Source organism: Phalaenopsis equestris, unplaced genomic scaffold (genome assembly GCF_001263595.1).
Source record: "Phalaenopsis equestris unplaced genomic scaffold, ASM126359v1 Scaffold199517, whole genome shotgun sequence".
Taxonomy (NCBI): domain Eukaryota; kingdom Viridiplantae; phylum Streptophyta; class Magnoliopsida; order Asparagales; family Orchidaceae; genus Phalaenopsis; species Phalaenopsis equestris.
Window position 1 is genome coordinate 81,409 of NW_018219388.1, and position 22,113 is coordinate 103,521.

General features: G+C 33.8%; 1 protein-coding gene across 1 annotated transcript in view; it reads right to left on the reverse strand.

Moving 5' to 3' along the window:
* Positions 1-22,113, reverse strand: part of LOC110035735 (ABC transporter B family member 28) — a 56,778-nt gene that overhangs the window by 27,416 nt on the left and 7,249 nt on the right. The window contains exons 3-10 of the mRNA XM_020740017.1: positions 21,811-21,834; positions 20,850-20,951; positions 20,633-20,723; positions 13,200-13,300; positions 13,028-13,078; positions 8,563-8,691; positions 8,222-8,284; positions 7,568-7,847 (exon numbers count right to left, since the gene is read on the reverse strand). Of these exons, the coding sequence (XP_020595676.1) occupies positions 7,568-7,847; positions 8,222-8,284; positions 8,563-8,691; positions 13,028-13,078; positions 13,200-13,300; positions 20,633-20,723; positions 20,850-20,951; positions 21,811-21,834 (841 nt within the window). The remainder of the gene's footprint in view (positions 1-7,567; positions 7,848-8,221; positions 8,285-8,562; positions 8,692-13,027; positions 13,079-13,199; positions 13,301-20,632; positions 20,724-20,849; positions 20,952-21,810; positions 21,835-22,113) is intronic.

Consider the following 22,113-nt stretch of genomic DNA (forward strand, 5'->3'; position numbering starts at 1 on the left):
AGAGGTTAAATTTTTCCTTTCAGTCTAAGCGGTACTTTTCTATCACACAAAAAGCCCGAAGCATTCTTCCACTTCAACCAACCAACTTGAATTCTACTATTAACATCCCCATCTATATCACCATCGCTTTGAACAACGGACCCAAGATATCTAAATCGTTCGCACCTTTTAATAATTTGATCACCCAAAGTCACACTTGTGTCACTAAAGCTATTACTACTAAAATTGCATTCAATGTATTCAGTTTTAGTTCTACTTAATGAAGGCCTTTAGACTCAAATGTAGACCTCCATAATTCAAGTTTTTACTAGACTTTTTCTCTCGTTTTATCCACGAGAAGGATATCATAAGCAAAAAGCATACACCAAGGTACATCCTCCTGTAGATGTCCAGTAAGAGCATCCATAACTAAAGCAAAAAGATATGGGCTTAAAGCCGATCCCTGATGTAAACCAACAGAAATAGGAAAATATTTTGTCAATCCTCCTTCAGTTTGAACACAAGTAACAGCTCTAGTATACATATCTTTAATGACTTGAATATAAGTCATATCAACACCTTTCTTCTCAAGAACTCTCCAAAGGATATCTCTTGGGACCTTATCGTAAGCTTTTTCTAAAGCAATAAAAATCATATGTAGATTCTCCTTATTATCTCTGAACTTCTCCATGAAACCTCTCAATAAATGTATAGCTTCCATGGTAGACCTGCCCAACATAAATCCAAATTAATTATGAGAAATTTTTGTGATGCGTCTTAACCAATGTTCAATTACCCTCTCCCATAACTTTAAAGTATGACACATTAACTTAATTCCCCTATAATTTGCACACTCTTGTGCATCCCCTTTATTCTTAAAAATGTGTACCAAAATATTCTTCATCCACTCCTCAGGCATCTTTTTAGTTTTTAAAATAATATCAAAGAGTTTAGTAAGCCAAGAAACTCCCAAATCTCCCAAATATTTCCACACTTCAATTGGGATTTCATCAGATCCTACAGAGTTTCCGCCTTTGGTTTTCTTTAAAGTCTCTTCAACTTCTTTTATACTAATGCGACGGTAAAAATGAAACGTTTTATTATTATTCACGATATTAAGATCACAAAGGTCGATCGTATTTTCAGAAACTTCATTAGAAAGTTTATCAAAGTAACTCACCCACCTATGTTGAATAACTTTTTCTATAAAAAGTACTTTTTGATTTTCATCTTTAATACACTTTACTTGAGTTATAAATCTTTACTTTTCTTTTCTTTGTTTGGCTTGTTTACACGTAGATTTTTCACTCTCCTTAGTATCTAATATATTATAAAAATCATCAAAAGCATAATTTTTAGCGTCACAGATTGTTCTTTTAGACTCCATACGGGTCATTTGATGTTTTTCCCAATTCGCTAAGCTTTTACATTCAAATCAATTTTTATAACATAACTTCTTATATTTTATCTTTTCTTGCACATTATTATTTCATGGGGTTGTGGCTGGAAGTGGAGGTGAGAAGGCTTGGGAAAGGTAAAAGAGAATGATACAATCACCGCCTTGAAGAGAATACAACCGGAACACCACCGCCTCCTCGGATATAACCAACAAAGGGGGAAAAATCCATACAACAAAAACAACAACAAAGCCTTAATCCCACTACGTGGGGTCGGCTACATGAATCCCTTTTCTCCATTGCGCCCTATTTAGTGTCATATTTTTATTTAGTTCTAGTAAATTAAGGACATTTTTAATACAATAAGCCCAAGTCTTCCTAGGTCTACCTCTGCCTTTCTTAACACAAGTTGAATTTAAAACATCTACTCTCCTAATCGGATCATCAGATGGTTGACGTTTAATGTGACCAAGCCATCTAAGACGACTTTCTCTAATTTTGTCCCTCACAGGAGCTACACCAACCCTATCACGGATATATTCATTTCGTAATTTGTCTCCAAGTGTAAAGCCACTCTCCACCTAATCATTCTCATCTCGGCAACCTTTAACTTATTATTATGCTTCTATTTTATCGGCCAACATTCGGCGCCATATAGCATTGCAGGTCTCACCACCGTCTTATAAAATTTTCCTTTCAGTCTAAGCGGTTAAAATTTTCCTTTGCGGTTAAAATTTTCCTTTCAGTCTAAGCGGTTAAAATTTTCCTTTGCGGTTAAAATTTTCCTTTCAGTCTAAGCGGTACTTTTCTATCACACAAAAGGCCCGAAGCATTCCTCCACTTCAACCAACCAACTTGAATTCTACTATTAACATCCCCATCTATATCACCATCGCTTTGAACAACGGACCCAAGATATCTAAATCGTTCACACCTTTTAATAATTTGATCACCCAAAGTCACACTTCTGTCACTAGAGCTATTACTACTAAAATTACATTCCATGTATTCAGTTTTAGTTCTACTTAAACGAAGGCCTTTAGACTCCAATGTAGACCTCCATAATTCAAGTTTTTCCTGGGCTTTTTCTCTCGTTTTATCCACGAGAAGAATATCATCAGCAAAAAGAATACACCAAGGTACATCCTCTTGTAGATGTCCAGTAAGACCATCCATAACTAAAGCAAAAAGATATGGGCTTAAAGTCGATCCCTGATGTAAACCAACAGAAATAGGAAAATATTTTGTCAATCCTCCTTCAGTTTGAACACAAGTAACAACTCTAGTATACATATCTTTAATGACTTCAATATAAGTCATATCAACACATTTCTTCTCGAGAACTCTCCAAAGGATATCTCTTGGAACCTTATCGTCTCTGAACTTCTCCATCAAACCTCTCAATAAATGTATAGCTTCCATAGTAGACCTGCCCGACATAAATCCAAATTGATTATGAGATATCTTTGTGATGCGTCTTAACCTATAATCAATTACCCTCTCCCATAACTTTAAAGTATGACACATCAACTTAATTCCCCTATAATTTGCATACTCTTGTGCATCCCCTTTATTCTTAAAAATGGGTACCAAAATACTCTTCATCCACTCCTCAGACATCTTTTTAGTTTTTAAAATAATATCAAAGAGTTTAGTAAGCCAAGAAACTCCCAAATCTCCAAAATATTTCCACACGTCAATTGGGATTTCATCCTATCCTACAGAGTTTCCACCTTTGGTTTTCTTTAAAGTCTCTTCAACTTCTTTTATACTAATGTGACGACAAAAATGAAGCATTTTATTATTATTCACGATATTAAGATCACTAAGGTCGATCGTATTTTCAGAAACTTCATTAAAAAATTTATCAAAGTAACTCACCCACCTGTGTTGAATATCTTTTTCTAAGTACTTTTTGATTTTCATCTTTAATACACTTTACTTGAGTTATAAATCTTTACTTTTCTTTTCTTTGTTTGGCTAGTTTATACATATATTTTTCACCCTCCTTAGTATCTAATATATTATAAAGATCATCAAAAGCCTAATTTTTAGCATCACAGATTGTTCTTTTAGACTCCATGCGGGTCATTTGATATTTTTCCCAGTTCGCTAAGTTTTTACATTCAAACCAATTTTTATAACATAACTTCTTATATTTTATCTTTTCTTGCACATTATTATTCCACCAACTGTTTTTATTTATAAAAATTTTTTCTTTTGATTCTCCAAGCACATCTTTTGCTACTTGTTTAATAGTGTTTGTTACTTTATCCCACATAACATTTGCTTCTTCATGAATATCCCAAATTTTGAAATCTTGAATTTTACTCATAAAAATAATTTTATTTGTGACTTTTAAGTTAATTCTACGATGATGACGATGATGAGTCCTAGTATTCTTTATTTTACAACTCTTAATCTTAAAATCTAGAACTAATAAACACAACCAAAAATTAACTCTTGCACACAGAAAATAGCAATTTATAGACTCGTACCCGGGAAGAATAAAAAACAAATAAAAAAGAAAACTCCCACACAATAGGAAGGCAAGAAGAATCTAGAAATGCTTTCATGGTGTGGTAGCCTCCTTCCCGGATCACAATAGTTCCCGATCCTGCTCCTGCTCGGCATTTATTCTCGTCTTCACGCAGCTTCTTACATTAATCAGCGGTCCAAACCGGACGCAATTTGAGCGTCAGTAATCGGGCGTTGTTTTAGCGCCCATAATCGGTTGCCGATTTAGCACTTTCATCAAGTGTTTTGGTGGTAATTCCTCTCACACCCATCCCCAACCTCCCCTTGAACATCCATGTGTTTGAGATAAAATAAGGTTATTTAGTTAGAGATAATTTAACTCAAATCACCTAAATTCCTAATGATTTAAGATTCATATGTATCTTAATCACTCTTTTAATAGGATTCATGTTACTTGTTCTATTATTTTCTCTAATATCACTTTTATCACTATTGGGCTCAGGTACTTCGAATCTTCAAGGCAAAAATGGACAATCAAACGGTGAAATTAAAGTTTTCGATTTTCATTAAATATCACTAACAATTTAAAATCTAAATAAAATAATTAATTTTTTTTTAATTTGTTGTTTTTTGACCTCATCTTTTGTTCATCATCTATTACTCGCCTTCTATTCAAAACTTTAAATCTAAAAAAAATTAAATAACATAATGTGTTATCTAAAATAACTTAGTTGAGTAATTACTTATTAAATTATAGTAACTTAATGAACATAGGATAATATGTATGTAATATTTCTTATTTTATTATAGAAAACAATATAATAATTTAAATAATATATTCATGGCATTTGTTCATGTTCATTATAGTAGTCTAGAATTATATATGCATTAACTTTAATTTTACTTTTCAAGATTTGTTCTACTAAATTTAGTATATTTGTTACTCTTAACTTTTACATCTACATCAGAAGCAGTGTCTAAATATAATTTAACATACCTGACCAATACATATTCCATTGACATAGCGAACAACAAACTAGGTCTACTAATGTCTGAGGTGAAAAAATATCTACTCGCATATGTTTGATATTTTCATGTCGGCATAGCAATTACGATCCAAAATTTTATAATTGTTTGATATTGTAAAAACACGTCTGCACGCACGAGTATATTAACATCCTCAAGACCCCATCTACTATCATAAGAGTAGGATGACTCCTCTTAGCACATATACGTATTCATGCATACAATACTTTCATTTCATTCTTCATAATACATAATATTTTCTTACGAGATAATTTGCATTTATCTACCAATAAATAAATGCAGTTCTACTAGAATCTAAAGGTAATGTAATTATTTGATATATGCACCTTTATTATAATCTAGAAGTCATGTAATAACATGGCATCTTATTAAAAATGTATTGTTCAACCATTTAACATGTATTTTTTATGTCTAACAATATAATTGTAATTTAAATCTCATCGGTATAAAACATAAATAAAATTAAGACTACATTTACAAATAAGAATTATTACTGAAATTTAGAAACATAATTACTCATCTTAATTGTATTTGTTCATCTTTTTTCTTCTAGAAACCTTATTTTCTTACTGTAACACCTAACAGTATTTATGATTCATATTTACTAATTTATTTTTATCTTTAATTACTCACAATTTTTTTTCATTATCTCCACCAATATTTTATTATGTTCTAAACAAGACCATAAAGTATCAATTAATTTTTTTAAAGAAAAAATGCATAATTAGAGCTTACCTCACTAATTCTCTTCTTTGTTCTACCGAATTGATGATCCAAAGCTCTAATCCTTGAATCAAAATTTTTTTAATCTTTAATTCAATTCATATTATTAATAATAAATAACATAAAAATTTTTAATTGGAATTAATATCTTAATAAAATAATAAAAACTAACCTAATTTTAACTAGGGTCAAATCTCGACGCTCTAAAATTTGACCTTCCACTTCTGCTTAATGATTTATTCATTAAAAAATTTAAATTAATTCATTAAAATTCCACCAATCTAATATAAAAGTATCTCAAATAAACAAACCATACTTACGTCATTAAAAGCTTTGTAATCTTTCTCACATGTCAGTCGCATCTATACATTCATTCGCACTGTTCGACTCCCTCACCCGCACGCAAAGCCACTCAGTTAAACCACCCCTTCCCTTTTCCATCGTTCGGCAAGGGCATGACTTCCTCTTCCCTTTTCCTTCATAAGAAGTTGCACCCCAAGCACACAATACTAAAATCTTCGTTTCCTTCATACATATAGTCCCGCATGATGCTCCTTCTCTGTCCTCTTCTTCCGTCACCTCACAACTCCGGCAGCAAGTCACCTCCACTTCCTCCTGTTGCAAGCCACAATCTTGCTCTCAACTCTTACCTCCTTCGCGCGACATGCACGAGCGCTCTTATAGGCTTTCCACGTACGGCTTCTTCTCACATACACACGCTAAGGCGCAAATAGGGTTGGGCATATGATTCATCACCTTCTCACCCTCGCCTATAGCTCCTATTTGTCTGTTCTTCTAATGTCAATGATGTAACATATTTGACTCCCCTTGTTGAAACTGTCAAGATAGTTGCTCAAACCAATAAAACCAAATTATTATTATTATTATTATTTTTTACACGATTATTTGAGTTTATGGATTCACTACTTAACAAATCGATTATATATTCTTTTGGCTCAAGTTTTAGTAAAGCAGTTTAGTTAGATGCTACAATTGTCAGGATATGAAGACAGTAGGATTCTAGTAAAAATGGAATGTTATTACCCATTTTTAAGAATGAAATTTTGTTAGTTCTATGGTTAGTGGCTACTAAAAACAAAGTTGAGTTAAAAGGCATTCATCCCTTTCATTTTTATTTAATTTCAGTTACAGCTACTCAGGATGCTTCAAAGCACACTCAGAGTTGCACAGATCTCCTAGCAATCATGATAGCGCAGAACCTTCACAAGATAAAAATTTGTTTTCCAGTACAACGGTGGTAATTTCATGCACTCGACAAAATATATCAAACTTCAAATAAGATGTTTTCTCATGAGGACCCTTGGTGTTCTTATCTTCTGGAAATCCATTCGCCACCTACTGGCAGAATCAGCATTGTATTAGCACTTTTTTCACCTAATAATACTACAAAAGTTTCGTATTCTACTCTGTTTCATCGGTTGAAAATAACTTTCTTAACATTTTATATACTAAGCAAAAAATATATATATTGCAGTGAAGCATTTGACATTTTCCTATTTTCTTCAACAAATGGTTTTAAACAAGAAGTTTAATATTCATATTAACTTCTCTATGTGCTCAATTGTAAAAGGTTGTATATCAAACAATCTTTGAAAACCATAAAAAATAAGTTCCAGATTCAAATTTTAATCAATAATGCATAACCCAATGATCTATGAAATATTGCTGACCGCTACAAGCATTAGAAATCGTAAGAATAAAACAATCTTGAATCGACATGTAAGTGAGAAACTTTATCATGATTGTCAGCCAAACACATATTTAATTGAAAACTTTAGATTGCATATCAAACAGCATGATCATCATATCAAACAGCATGATCATACAGCAGCGAAATCAGACTGGGTAGATATTAATATGGATCGATCGTTTAATTTAAAAAATAGCAGACCAATTCAAACAGCAAATATTAAAAATAATACCTTCAAGACAAATATCTCCTGACCAAGCTAGACTGCACCCGTTAGCAACCGATCTCAGCTCATGCATATAAAGCTTATTTTGGGCATGGATTTTGGAGGAGTAGTCATCTTTATAAATAAACCAAGGCTTATCGCCTTTAAGACCTTCTAATTTAAGTTCCTTCTCCAAACTGTAAGCCAGCGGCTCATCAACATCAGTTGTAGAAAGAACAGAATTAATCCTTTCAATGGCAGCAAAGGTTCCACGAAGATGACCTAATGTGTTAACAGCCCCTTGAACCTGGCATATACATGATCTCATAATTATAAAAAAAAAATAAAATAAAAAATAAAAAAGTGTGCCTTAAAAGTCTCTGAGTGGCTGTCGGTAACAGATTTAAGTGAGATTTAACTCAAATCTGCTGGAAAGAAAAATAAAGCAAATTTTAAATCCTAGATTTAGTAAATCCAGCTTCTTCTCAGTTCCTCTCAGTTTTGTCTTAAATTCTAGATTTATAAATACTGGTGTTGGTAGAGTTTAGTAAATCCGGACTTACAGGACTTACTAAAGCTGTTACCAGACAGACATCCCCTAAAACTAGATAACAAATAATAAGAAAGCATTCCTATTTTCAAAATTCTTAGGCCTGCTTTTAAGAGCACACGGTAACTCACAGCAAAAGTTAATGTAAAGGTGTAGCCAATGAAAGATGTCATAGTACCAACAGACAACTCACCCTGCAAAAAATGTCAATAAATAAGAATAACCAAGAAAATATAACTTAAATTGGTAATGCATAAAATTTGTACATTATAGTCGATACATCCCTATAAAAAACAACTTTGATGCTGATACAGAAACATATGGCTGAATGCTGTTCTTTTTTTTTATCCAACGAGAAATGGAGTTGATTTCAAGCATGTAAGAAGCCAAGATTTTTTAACTCAAGCTAAAGGTTTTCTGGGATCAAGAAAAATATTGGAGCAATTTTTAGATAGAAAATGGTGATCCTTACCGTCTTTACTTTGCTTCCACCAAGGCAATAAAGGCCCATCAAGGAAATATAAACGACTGCCCGCGTTAATGATTCATTTGCTGACTTCAGAGTGCCTAGTTTTAAGCCACTATTCTCGTAAGCAAGTAACTGCATAGGATTTAGACATTAATGAAAATATAGAAATGATGATCCTGATATTAGAAGAAAAAATGTTAAAATTCGCGTTTGAGTCTAAAATTACTGAACAGGCTAGTCCTCCCAAGTAATTATGCTCAGAAAGTAAATCCATCAAATGAGAAAGAAAGTGTATGAAAGGAAGAAAAGTTGACTTGGAAGCTAAATGTATTGATATCTATATAACAGCAAAATATAACTTCTCTACCTCTTGCTTCGACTGAAACTACTTTCCTTTTTTTTTTTTTTTTTGCTTGCAAAGTAGATATGGATAGAAAACCTGAGCAGGCTAGGCCTCCCAAGTAATTTGCAGCAATAGTATTATTTTCTTTTTTTTAACTTAAAACTCACTTAAGTAAGAACTTGAACCGAAATCCCACTGCCTTAATCGAGTTTGCTCTTGCTCCAAATTGAAACACATACCAAAGCTCATGGTTTCACTTCCTCCAATTCCATACTCATACAATTGAGCCCAATTTCCTTCTTCCTCCGCTCGTCACAGCAGGATCTACAAGATCAGCACAAATTCCTCCACCTGCGTGTTTGTACAAGCACGATGCCTGCAGCTCTCGTGAGGGATTGCTGATATCCTGCTAGCCTAATCAAACACATTCCGTGTTCGATTCGAATGCAAGGCTCAAGCGTGCTATCAGCATCAAGCCCTCCATCTTCGGCTTTGGCCTCTGTAGTTTTCGTCGAACCAAGTTCGTCCTCTCCAAGTTTGTTTGAAACTGAGGGTGTGTGCTGCTTGACAATCTCTCTCTTGTCTGCTTTATAGCAGTGAATAACCCCCTCTCCTTCACCTCCGCTTAGTCTTCGACACTTCAAACTCCTGCACTAACTCTTGCCCTTCTGCTTTGGCTATTATTCAGTCCCTTCTGAAATTTTAGAGGCGTCAAGGATATTGCATGAAAATTAAATTTTCCTTTTTTCTCATTTCACCCATTTTGAGAGTGTATGTGACTTTTTTTTTTACTTGAGAGGTATATCTTCCGTTAGCTTAATGACAGAAATTTTAATGAATAGGATATTGTTTTCCTTTCTTTGTTGGGATTTAAACACTTGATCTTCCCAAGTTCAAGGCAATGCCAAAGAAGTTCTAGTTTTTTGTTCCACCGCACTCTTACCATCACAAAAAAATTTGGTGATATTTTTCTTCTATTTTGGGATCCATCCTTAAGAGTCCCAACATTTTGAGGAAATATGCAAGGAATTTCTGTTATTAACATAATTTATAAACATTTGGTGATATTATTACTCTTAGTAAAATTAGATAATGTGAAAAGTCACACCACCTTTTATAGTGTTTTCAAAGTAGGCCTTCTCAGGAAGTGATAGTTAAGAAAAAATCCTGCCAAATGAAATGGTTGCTCACGTAAGAGCAAAAGAGTAGGCAAAAGACAAGCCGTAACAAAGTGTTGTTTTGCTGCAAGTAAGATTTAAAGTTGGCTGGATTTAATAACTCCATAAATCAGTACCCATCCATTTAATTTAGTAAATTCAGTATCCATGTTTCGGAACCGGAACATGGACAATATGAATCAAATAATTGAGAACAATTTGTCATATGATCAGAGGCTCCTGAATTAATGATCTAAGAAGTGGTACTTTCTAGAAAAGCCAAAGGATTATTATCTGCTTGTGCTATAGAACTGATAGGCGCATTAGATGATGAGCAACTATAGAACCGATAGGCGCATTAGATGATGAGTAAGATTTCAGCAGTTTAAGGAGATGACTTAATTACTCTTTACTAAGTGGAGATGACTCAGCCTCATTTGCGATAGGTGTGCTATGTTCACCAGATTTTTTTCCCTTAACATTAGGTGGTTTACCACGCAATTTCCAGCATTTTTTGCGAGTATGGCGTGGCTTTCCACAGTAGTCACAGTGCATGTCATTTTTTGTCTTCTACGCACTGGTTGTGAGAAGTTTTCCTGCTTACTTGAGCTTCAAGAATAGCTAGCGTTGATCCTTCCACAGACTCAATTAAACCTGCAGTCTTCTTTCCCAAAATCACATGTCTCCGACTCTCTTCTCTCCTTACCTCCGCAAAAACTTCACCAATTGGAGGCAGGGGATTTCTTCCAATTATTCGGCCACGGACCTCATCATATTCAACGTTTAGATCTACAAGAAATTTGAATATTCGGCCAGTATCCACTATCTTCTTGTCTGGTTGTCGTCATCATTTGATTTTCACTCATGATTGTTGAAAAAGTCTAGGTCCTGTCAAATCCGCTTAAGAGAATTGAAATACTTTGTCACAGAATCCTCACCTTAACAAATTTCCCCAATATCAGAGTACATTTCTGAAATATTTTCCCATAATTCCTTGGCTGTACAGTAACACAGATAATTTGCAGTTATCTCTTCGGTCATGGAATTGACCAACCATGTCATTACCATTGAGTCTTGCGCATCCCAAATTGCATAAGTTATGACATTCACGTCAGGTTGTTTAGTATCACCTGTGATATAGCCAATATTTCCTCTTTCTCGGAGATACATGCGAACAGATTGTGACCATCGAAGAAAATTATCACCATTTAGTCGGATTGTAGTGATTTGAATGGGATGACTTTCAGATATATTTCTCTGAGGTTCGGACTGAGATGGTTGAAGATGTTGGCTTGTCCTAGACGTGACTTCAGACATTTTAGAGATGAAGGACGGTGAATTTGCTCAAGCCCGAGATTCGTCCGTCGAAGCAAAATATTATCGCCTTCGGAGAATTAACGCCTTAGAGAGAAGTACAGCCTTCACGAGATGGGAAGAAAATGGAAAGCGGAAGAGGCCACAGAGGATCGGACGCTTGCTATCGTAGTGAACAGATCAAGCGGCGAGCGAACAAATTGAGCGTCGAGAGAACGGCTCGAGCTCTCCAGGCGAACAGCTCGAGATCGAGCGACACAAAGGAAGCAGTTAGGGCGTCAAACAGCTCCAAGATCAAGATTGAACAGCTTTAACAGGAGAACAGCTCGAGATCGTGCGGCACAGAGGAAGCATTTAGAGTGTCGAATAGCTCCAACATTGAGATCAAACAGCTCCAAGATGGAGCTACGCAGATCAGGCAAACAGCTACAAGATCGAGCTCTCCAGGCGAAGCAGACGACTCCAAAAATTCATATCCTAAATACTCAACGTGTCTCTAATACCATGAAAAACTGTGGAAAAATATAAGAGAACTTATTCTTATTGATGCAAAGAGGGGTATTAATACTCATTACAGGACTTACTAGTAAGAAAAGCAATAAAAACATAATACAACAGACAAGGAAAGAAATAATAATAAATAAAAGAGGCAACTAACTCTCTAATTAAGGAAAAAATAAATAGAGATTCCTAAGATCCCTCATACAATTTATAACCCTCTAAATATAGAGTTATAACAAATATGAAATACAATCATCATTATTTACGAGACCTTTCAACAGTTTGTTTCAAGTGACTAAATTTCAATCATGCATGTCTTTTTGTCGTTAATCATAATCTTAGTTTATGATAGAATATTTAATTTTTTCTAGTAAATTGATGATAACAAAATCAAGTTGTTTTGGATTAACAGCTGATATACTATGAATTGTCAATGTTTATTACATGGCTATCTATATCTCATATTAAATCTACACTAAACCATGGACCCTAAGGCTTTATCAACACAAAAAAAAATCTGACCAATAGCCGATAGAGGAATTCAAATATGTCCACATCGTAAGAGTTGTCGAGTGAACCATTTTATCTTGTTTACTGCTTGTTGAAAGATGTTTCAACAGATCGATATAACTAATTCTCCAGACATTAAAGTTCACTGGAAGATTTACATCCATAACACAATTCCTATGTATTTACACATCTAACATTTAATCTTCAATTTTTACACGCATACCACCTTATGGAGGGAACGTGTATTTCACTCTTTAAAATTTAAAATAATAGTATTTTTAATGTGATGTGAAATATTTGGGTGGAATAAATCAAAAAAAAAAAAACAAAATTTGGGTATTAGATATATAAATACATTGAGTCCTCTGTATGTAAATGCCCTGATTTCACTAAATGTTGATAACACATGGAACAAGGCCAGGTGACTTCTCTAGCTAACTAGAACGACAATGAGAAACCAAATTACTCACAAAAATCCTGCCAGTTAAATAAAATAATTCACCTATGAATATTGCACCAAAAAATAAAATTGGTTTTTTTTTTTTTTTTTTTGTTGCCACAATCACGCTGGTATATTGTTATAACCTAAAGGCACTTCAATGATTAGTCTCCCTCCCCACTGATTAAAAGAATCAAATCTTACCAAATTCCCGAACATCGACAGTTGTTTTCTCTCACCAGCAAATGATCTGACCTACAAAAAAAAAAGTTGAGCAAATAACAATTCAATAATAAATTTCAATGATATATATGGTTAAGGACAAAATATGAGAGTTCAAATACATAAAAAGGAAAAGAACATGTGATAAACTCACAGTACGGATTGCTGAAAATGTTTCAGCTGCGCAATCAGAAATACTTGCTTGGATCATTCCATGGGATTGGAAGACAGGTACGGTTGATCTCTTAAATATTGCTAGAAAGTAATAAATTCCGTCACAGAGGCAATTCAATAGTAAGGCCAAATATATAAAAAGATATATGCAATTATCTCCCATGAAAGCCTATGTTAATACACAAATTTTGGGAAACTCGAATATTAAAGGACAAGTAATCAAGAAAAAAGGGCTTCTTGGAAAAAGAGGACAAATGCAGCAGAAGCAAATACAAGCAAGTACGAGTGTTTTGAATAACATGCTGCAACGCTAGTCCTAAAAAGCAGCATACAGTCATTGTGCATCCCACTAGTTAATGACCGTTTCTATGTAAGTATCTTAGGTAACTGTCTGTCAACAAGATCCTATGCTCAGTTTCTAGTTTGGGACATTTACATAAATACCTCTCAATTCCTATGGATTTACATATCTAACACCAAAAATTTGCTTTTCTACATTTATGCCTCTTTTATCATCCAAAAAATACCACTATTTTAACTGAGCAAAAGTGAAATACCACTTTTCATGCACTAAGGTGGTATGTGGGTAAAAATAAAAGTTTAGGTATTAGAAATTTAAAACATAAGAATTGAGTAATATGTACTTTAATTTTCATAAGATATATACTCATGTTGACTCACACATTACAACAATGCCATAATAAGTCAAGGCCTTCGCATAAAGTGATACCGTTCTAGGGCTCCTAGAAGGTGTGAAAGAACAAAAGGAAGGGGTAGGTAAGTTATAGGATGGGTAAGAAAGACAGGAGAAAGGATGTTGGCTGAAATTGGGCGCAAGCGAACAGGAAGCAAAATACTAATGTTTTCTGCTGCCCAATAGCAGCTTTCTGCTATTAGACAGCAGTAACAGCAAGCAAATTGCAAGGTGTGGATGACAAGGGGGATCCATCACATATTCCTTAGTAAAATACAAATACTTGCAAAAGGAAGATGATACAACACTCCATATAGCATAAAAAAGAAAATAAGATCTCCATACACAAAAACAATAATCGAAAGTCCCCTCAAAACAAAAAGCAAACATATAAATAGTCTCATAATAGAAAATATCCTATTGAGAAATAAATGAGTGGGAAAAAACTAAAAAGAAAAAAAAAATCTGACTAAATTGAGAGGTCATTTTGGCCGAAATCAATTCATGAAATCACAGGAATTCGTTGTTCCCATTTAGGAACTCCAACCAAGTTGCAAGATCCCAACTTTTTTGCAGTTCCAAGAAATTACGAAAGCGGGAGCTCCCGCATCATTCTCCCTGTGTAAGAGGAGCTTCATTATTTTTCCCAGAAAACTTATTTAATTGATCTATCACCACCATAAGATAATCATCTCATTATTGCATCTAAGACAGTCTCACTACAATATCTATGCTCGCGTCCATTCATAAAACTCTAAAACACATCGGTCCTTCCAAAGTATGTCCTAATAGAATAAATAATCATCCTTCTTTGACACAATCATATTTGAAGTTGCATCTGGGCTAGTACTCTCACGAACAAAGCTTTTAACAATCAAGTGTGTAATCAATTTCTCATGCTCGGATGGTTGCACTCCGTAGGTAAGTTGATTTAGCTGAAAAAGCTCTAGAATGAGATCTATAACATGTTGAACCTTTATCACTTGTAGCCCCCCCCCCCAGAAGGTAAATTGTTAGTTAAGACAACCAATAACTCCCTCAACAAGGGTTGTCCATTTTTTGGTATCGATTCCTTAGACTCACCACGTTCTAAGAAACCAACGCTAATCCTGCCAAAGTCTCTTATGGGCTCAACTGGAATGATTGTCATCTCTCTCATCAATTGCAAGCAGATACTCCTTTTTGACATCTTCATTCTCTCATGTCACTGCTCATTTCTTCAACTGCTCTCTCCTCCGTGAAAAATATCATTCTCCTATTTGTGCAATATGATTTAATGTGCCCAAAACCATAACACATGAAATACTTCATGGCTAGGACAGATCTAAGAGTGTTGTTGAGCTTCATTTTCTCTCCACTCTAGACTGGTTTCTCCTCTGGTAGAATTGGCTTGGGTACCCCACTAGATGTACTCATCTTTTGATCTTATGGTTGAACTTTGCATGTAAGATGTGATTCTCACTTTGTGACATTGTTACTCCACATTCAAAGTTAGGGTTTGTACATTGAGTAGAAATTAATAGGACTATAATTGCAAAACATTACCAATAGATGACCTCAGTCCTCTAAGGTACATTGAAAGTGGCATGCTCCTCTGATTCCACCAACTCTTATTTCAGCATGAGTTGATCAAATTTAAATGTAGTCTGCACAAAAGAATCTCTGTAAAGCGGGAGGTGAAGTTTTATGAGCATATCATATCGGTAATTCACATAACGATATTTGTGTTGTATCTTCTTTTTCATCGTGGACTAGATAGTGATTTTATTTTCCTCTCAAGCCGACAAAACGATTTTTCCCCATCAGAAAGAAACATTCTTCCTTAACATAATAGCAGGTGGCTTAACTCTTCTATCTGGTGGGACTCCCTTGTACTCAAAGACGCGTTCCACTATCTGGAGCATCTCGAAAAACTCATCTGAATCTATACAATCGTTAAAATTTGATAAGTCAATTTTCACTTTAACATATTGGCTTCTTCTTTGATATTTGATGTCAAATCAATACAACATCGGTTGTTTGACACTTAAAACTTATGTCAGGACCTTGTCCGAGAACTTGGAATTTCCAAGGCAAAACAGGCGATTGGATGGCAAAGTTAATTTATTTTTATTTTCTATCACTAACAGTTTACAATCTAAATAAATTAAAAGAGATACTAAAAAAAGTAATTAAATTTAATATATTAAAAGTTTACATTTTCGCTTGTTGAACTTGCCTTCTATACACATTCTCTCTTCTATTATTTATCTTCTGTTTAAAATGTTAAACCTGAGTATGTTAAAACCATATTATGAGTTATCCATTATAATGAGTTAAGTAATTATACATCTAAACTACAATAACTCAAGAAAAAAAAGGAAATATGTATTCTCATCTTTATTATTTTTTTTATAGAAAACCATATAATAGTCAAAAAAAAAATGTATCCCTAACATTTGCTCATGGAATAAATATAGTTTTTACATGCATTAACTTTTACTTTATTTTTCAATAGGTAATCTTTTAATTCTTAAGATACTTTCTATTTTTAACTTATACATCCCCCTCGAGAGCATTCGCCTAAACATAACCAAACACACTCCTAACTTATACATATCTCGTCAACATAACGAAGCGTAGAACATATCCACTATTGTCTGAGGTGAAAAGATACATACTTATCGTTGACTGACGTTCTTTTGTCGGCATAGCAATCTGTAATCTAAATTACATGATTGCCTGAAATGGTAGAAAATTATTTACATTGGTATCTCAAGCCAATACCATAGGTGAATTCTCTTAGCATGCATATACAATCAATCATGTATACAGTATTTTCATTTCATTTTTTAAAGTATATTTTTGTCTTATTGGATACTTTGCATTTATCTACCAATGAATAAATGAACCTCTACTATAATCTAAATGTAATGAAATAATCTAATAACTCTATAGAAAAACTATCATGCAGCTCTATATGTAAAAATATTAATATGCACACTTCTTGTCTAATAATATGAAGAATGCATCACTGATAGTTTAAGTTTCAATGGGTAATTTTTGCTTTTCAGGTAATAAAAGGTTCTTTTTCGATTAAAAAAAAGTTGCAATGGAATAGAACATAAATGTGAAAAATTAACATCAAGAATATAATCAGAAATAAGAAATATTATTGTAATGTAAGAAGATAATTACTCACATCAATCATACTTATTTAACTCGTTCACCTTGAAATGTTCTTTTCACGTTATGATGCACCAAAAATATATGCATTTTTAGACATATATTTTATATTCATTTTTCATTTTTGGTCGCTTTAAAAGAAGGTATTTTTTATGTTTTATTACAGGTTAATTTTTAGGACTTGAAACAAACAGGAAGCAAAAAAGATAGAATTTGGAGTTAAAATGGCGTTTTGAAAAAATACACAGCGTCGACGGCACCAACAAGGACACTGACGGCGCCAGCATGAACCTGGAGTCCAGAACCTTATCAGCGCCGACGGCGCCAGACTGAGCGTCGACGGCACCATTTAACAGAGAGCACGAAATTTAATTCGGACCACGACGAAATTCTAGAAGATTAGAAGATTCGATGATTCGACGAAAGTCGGTGCTAGGCGAAATTCTAGAAGATTCGATGAATTTGGAAGTTTTTTAAGAGTTATTGGAGGCACCACTTGGAGAACCGACATTATGCTTTATTTAGAGCGAAAATTGATCAGAAAAAGTAGTGGTTAGAGGGGGGCAGTGTGTATTTGAGTTTACTTGAGTGTTCTATTGTCTAGTGTGGTGAGTCTAAGAGTGATTTCTCTTAAGAGTTGTTAGAGAGAGAAAAATGAGAGATTTCTTCTTCCTTACATCTTTAAAAAGAAAGCCAAAAGTGTTATAAAGAGAGAAAGAGTCCAAGAGAAGCTACAAGGGATTTGCCTAGAGGAAGAGTTACAGATAAGTGGTATTTGTCTATTATTGTTGTATAAACTTTTTTTTTTATTTATAAAATTTGAATTTTTTCGTATCTTCCTCATGAGGTCCGAGTAATTTTCTTTGTATTTTCTCCTGACTTTGAGATATGGTGAAATGAAGAGTAATTTGGATGTGTCAATTTTAAAATATAAAATAAATTGTGATGATTTTCCTACTCTGATCTGACCAATTAAAATTAAAATCTGTTGTGAAATATATGATCCGGGAAATGGAGTATGAGTTCTACAATAAAGTGAGAATCAAATTCAATTCTATGAAGGAGTGTTTTGTTCATAGAATTTGGTGCAAATAAATAGGGAAATATAGGAGTGCAAATAAATAGAAAAATATATATATTACTAGGCAAAGGATTGGAGATTTTAGGGTGACAGATTAAAATCCTCAATTTGGTTTTAGTGTTTAAGAACTAAAGCGAGAGTTAACATTCAGGGGAAAGGAAGTGTGAGTTCTGGAATGAGAGTCGGTATCCCTCAGCATAACCATGGATTTAGAAACTAAACCTGAGATTAGTCAACGATTCTCTATAACACTTGACTAAGTGTAGAGAATTAAAATTGCTCATATTTGTCACATACAAATTCAAACAATTTATCTCTCTCATTTAACCAAAAACTCATTGTAGTGGGAAAGATATTTTCTCATATTTGATAATTTCATCACAGATTTCATCACAGAAACATAACAGAAACATAGTTTGGTGGTTATAGTTTAACTTTACTTTACAGTCTTGCCAGTAGTTGATAATTTAATTTTGATAGCACCCAAAAAATTTGAAATTAGTATAGTAAATTTTTTTTATTACTGTGAATTTCCTAATTTAGATTACCATATCGAATTTAAACGTTCCTCGTGGGATCGATATTTGGGGCTTAAGCAAAAAGTTTGTATCACTTGATAACGATACATATACTTGCGTAGAATCCCAACATAAATTACTTTAATTTCTTATTCATAAATAACAAACCAATTTTTTGGCGTCGCTGCAAAGCGAAATCAACTTTATTAAATTTACACATCTATAAATTTCAGGATCAAGCCACAACACACACAATCATTATGTATATATAATAAAAAATAACTAATTTTTATTTACCTTCAATTACCCAAAATGCTTTTCAATTATCTCCACAAATATTTTATTAAGCTCTAAACAAAAACTTAAAGGAGTTATTTAATTACTTGATATTTTCTTCAAAAAAAGAAACAAATAGAGTTTGTTTCACTAACTCTCTTTTTTCTTCTATCAAATCGACAATTCATATCAATTTTTTAATATACCTTTTCTATTATAGTTCATCAAAATTTCTAAAATTAAAAACATTTATTGTCATTCTTTCTCCTACTTGAAAAAAAAATTCAAATCTTTGTATCTTACAATCACAGTCTTCAATAATGATATTTGTCAATAATTAATATGATTTAATATTACTACTACCATAAACATGCAATTTAAATTAATAAATTTGAAATTTTACTTTCACTTAGCTAAAAGCATTTTATTTCGCAGTTGTATACTCTCCTTGTTCAAACCAAATATTTTATTGCTTATGATATTTGACATTGACTCATAAACAAGCACTTCATACATTCAATTAAACAATTTAAAACTTAAAAATTAAACCATAACCTTACATAATTAGCTCAGTTTAGCTGCCCTTAATTCACATGCACGTGAGCCTCTTATCCTTTCTCTTCTTCTTTCCGCAAAACAAAGTTGCACGTGAGTCCCCTTCTTAAACGAGGCTCATCCCTTGGTTCTTCTCCAAAGTTTTGTTCCTCACAGGCAAGCCACAGCCACAACTGCGCGGCTTGCCTTCTCTTCTCCTTTGCATCTGCGATGTTATCCTTTGACCTAGAGGATGTAAGTTGTCTGCTCGCCTGATTTCCTTTGACTCCTGCGAGTGAGGACGACAGCACTGCTCGCCCGGTAAGCAAATCTCATGCACTTGGCTAATAGGCTAAGGTTTGTAACGTCCTGCAGGCAAGGCGCAATTATTCTCCTTCTTACAAACCCTAATCTCTATCTCGCGACTTCTGCCTCTAAATTTCTCCTCACTCTCATCTCTCTGATTTATCGGATTGAAATGAAACCTTCATTTATCCCCTTAATTCAAAAATGTAACAGTCGAGATGCTTTTCTACTTGAATCAAAATTACCAAATAATTTTTCGTATGGCTATTGCAGCTTCTTGGAGAAAAAGATTCACTTCCTCTGCTTGATCTAGCGAGTCACCATTGTGGCTATGGGTGACCTCATCGGATTGTTTCTTTTCAAAGGAGGCAAGTTGGAGGGTTTTCCGCTGCAATCAATCCCTAAGATCACGAGAATTCGCAGTTCCCGTTCAGGAACACCAGCCAAGATCATGGTAGACCGATTATTCCGTGTTTCCACGGAATTACAGAAGTAGGAACTCCCCCGACACGGTTTTATTTAAGATCCACAAAATATTGTGGTTAAGCATGAACCAGCATAAACACCTTTGAATCTTCAGCCATGCCTGAAAGAACTATATATCCACGATACCAACAAAAAGAGAGACAAAGGAGAGAGAGAGAGAGAGAGAGAGAGAGAGAGAGGGCCTTCTGCTCCTGTTGAAATTCCGCTACAGTTGAAAATGACATCACGCTTTGAAAGAAAAGATTCAATGTATCCTTAGATTTTCTACCATGAGTGTAACATCTTCATTCATATCACTTTAATGCAGATGTTTTATCATGTAACCAACTGCAGAAAGATGACGTAAACCATACCTACAAGAATAGACACAGAAATCATCAGCAAGCCTAGTACAGGAGCAAGCTCTGTTGACAGTGAGAAGAGTATACATATTGTACCAAAAATCTACATTAGATGAATGAAGTGTCAATTATGACAATGAAAGCAAATAGAGATAGTGACATAAGAATGAAAATATAACTTTATTTCCCTTTTTCTAGCTCACGTGTTAAATGATGTAAATTAGCTTGCCTCGGAGAATGCCCGAAGCCCACGGTCTCTTGATATGTTTTCACTAACAACTTCTTTTAGTGAACCCAAATCGGATGTCAGCAACCCTGTCAATTCACCAACCTGTCCAACTTTACAAAAAATTAAAATAATGCAACCTGCTATAGTTAACATGAGAAACAACATTATGTGTATTGTCAGAAATCAACAGGAATGACTATATTTAACTTCTGTTGAGACAAAATTGCGTTGCTGCTGACATAGATTGGCAAAATCCTCAGATACCACACAAGTATTGACAGGAATACACAGTTTATCCATTAATATAAACATGAAGTCCTTGACAGATAATGTAATCTCTGCGTGGATTTGGAAATAATTGTTAAATAGATATAAAGCCCATGTCACCAAATAAAATACTTAATCACAGAAAAATGTTTATATTTTCTGTATGCAGCAAGTTGATTAACAATAGCAAAAACAAAATGGTCTCAAAAAGAGAGATTCTTGCAACATTGTGAACGATTTGAGAAATATGACCGAGACAATTGCCTTATTAAAGTTCTAATCAGTTTTTTTTTAATAGAATTAATCCCTTATGGAGTAGGGGTCTTCCAAAATCTTAGAGCTTCAACCAGATTGATCTAAATTAAGATGGAGGAACAGAGCTGAAGAGGATAAGAATGACGACAACAGTGTTCCTGATGATGATAATGAGTCATATCAGAAATCAGAAGTCTCACAAATAATCATTGGAGTAACATATTACACCAGACTTTTAAAGAAGTATCAAGAAAAACAGGTAACCCATAACTTCAGTGATGGACATTATTTCAAAGATTATCTCCACTCTGTTTCAGGAACTCATATGCAAAATAAAAGCTGGATGAAATACTGGACCTAACAAAAGTGCTTTCTGTTTTACATTAGTTCACTAATAATTGAAGAAACAAAGGTTGAATAGAGATGGATTTAATCATACCTTATATTGGTCGAAAAATTCCACCTGAAAGAAGGGAAATGGAGAAAACATATGAATAAAATGAAAAAGTTCGTTCAGAAAATTAAAATTAGAAATAATGTAAAAGAAAGAAGAGAAAAATTTTACTACAATGGCCATGCCGCTCAGAATAGTTAGACATAAAAAAACTAAATCAATTTATTTTTACATGGAGTCAATTTTATTACATCCTTCGGGCTTAATTTCCCATTATAATTTTGTAACTGTCTCTGCATTTTATATTCCTATCACACACACACACACACACACACACACACACACACA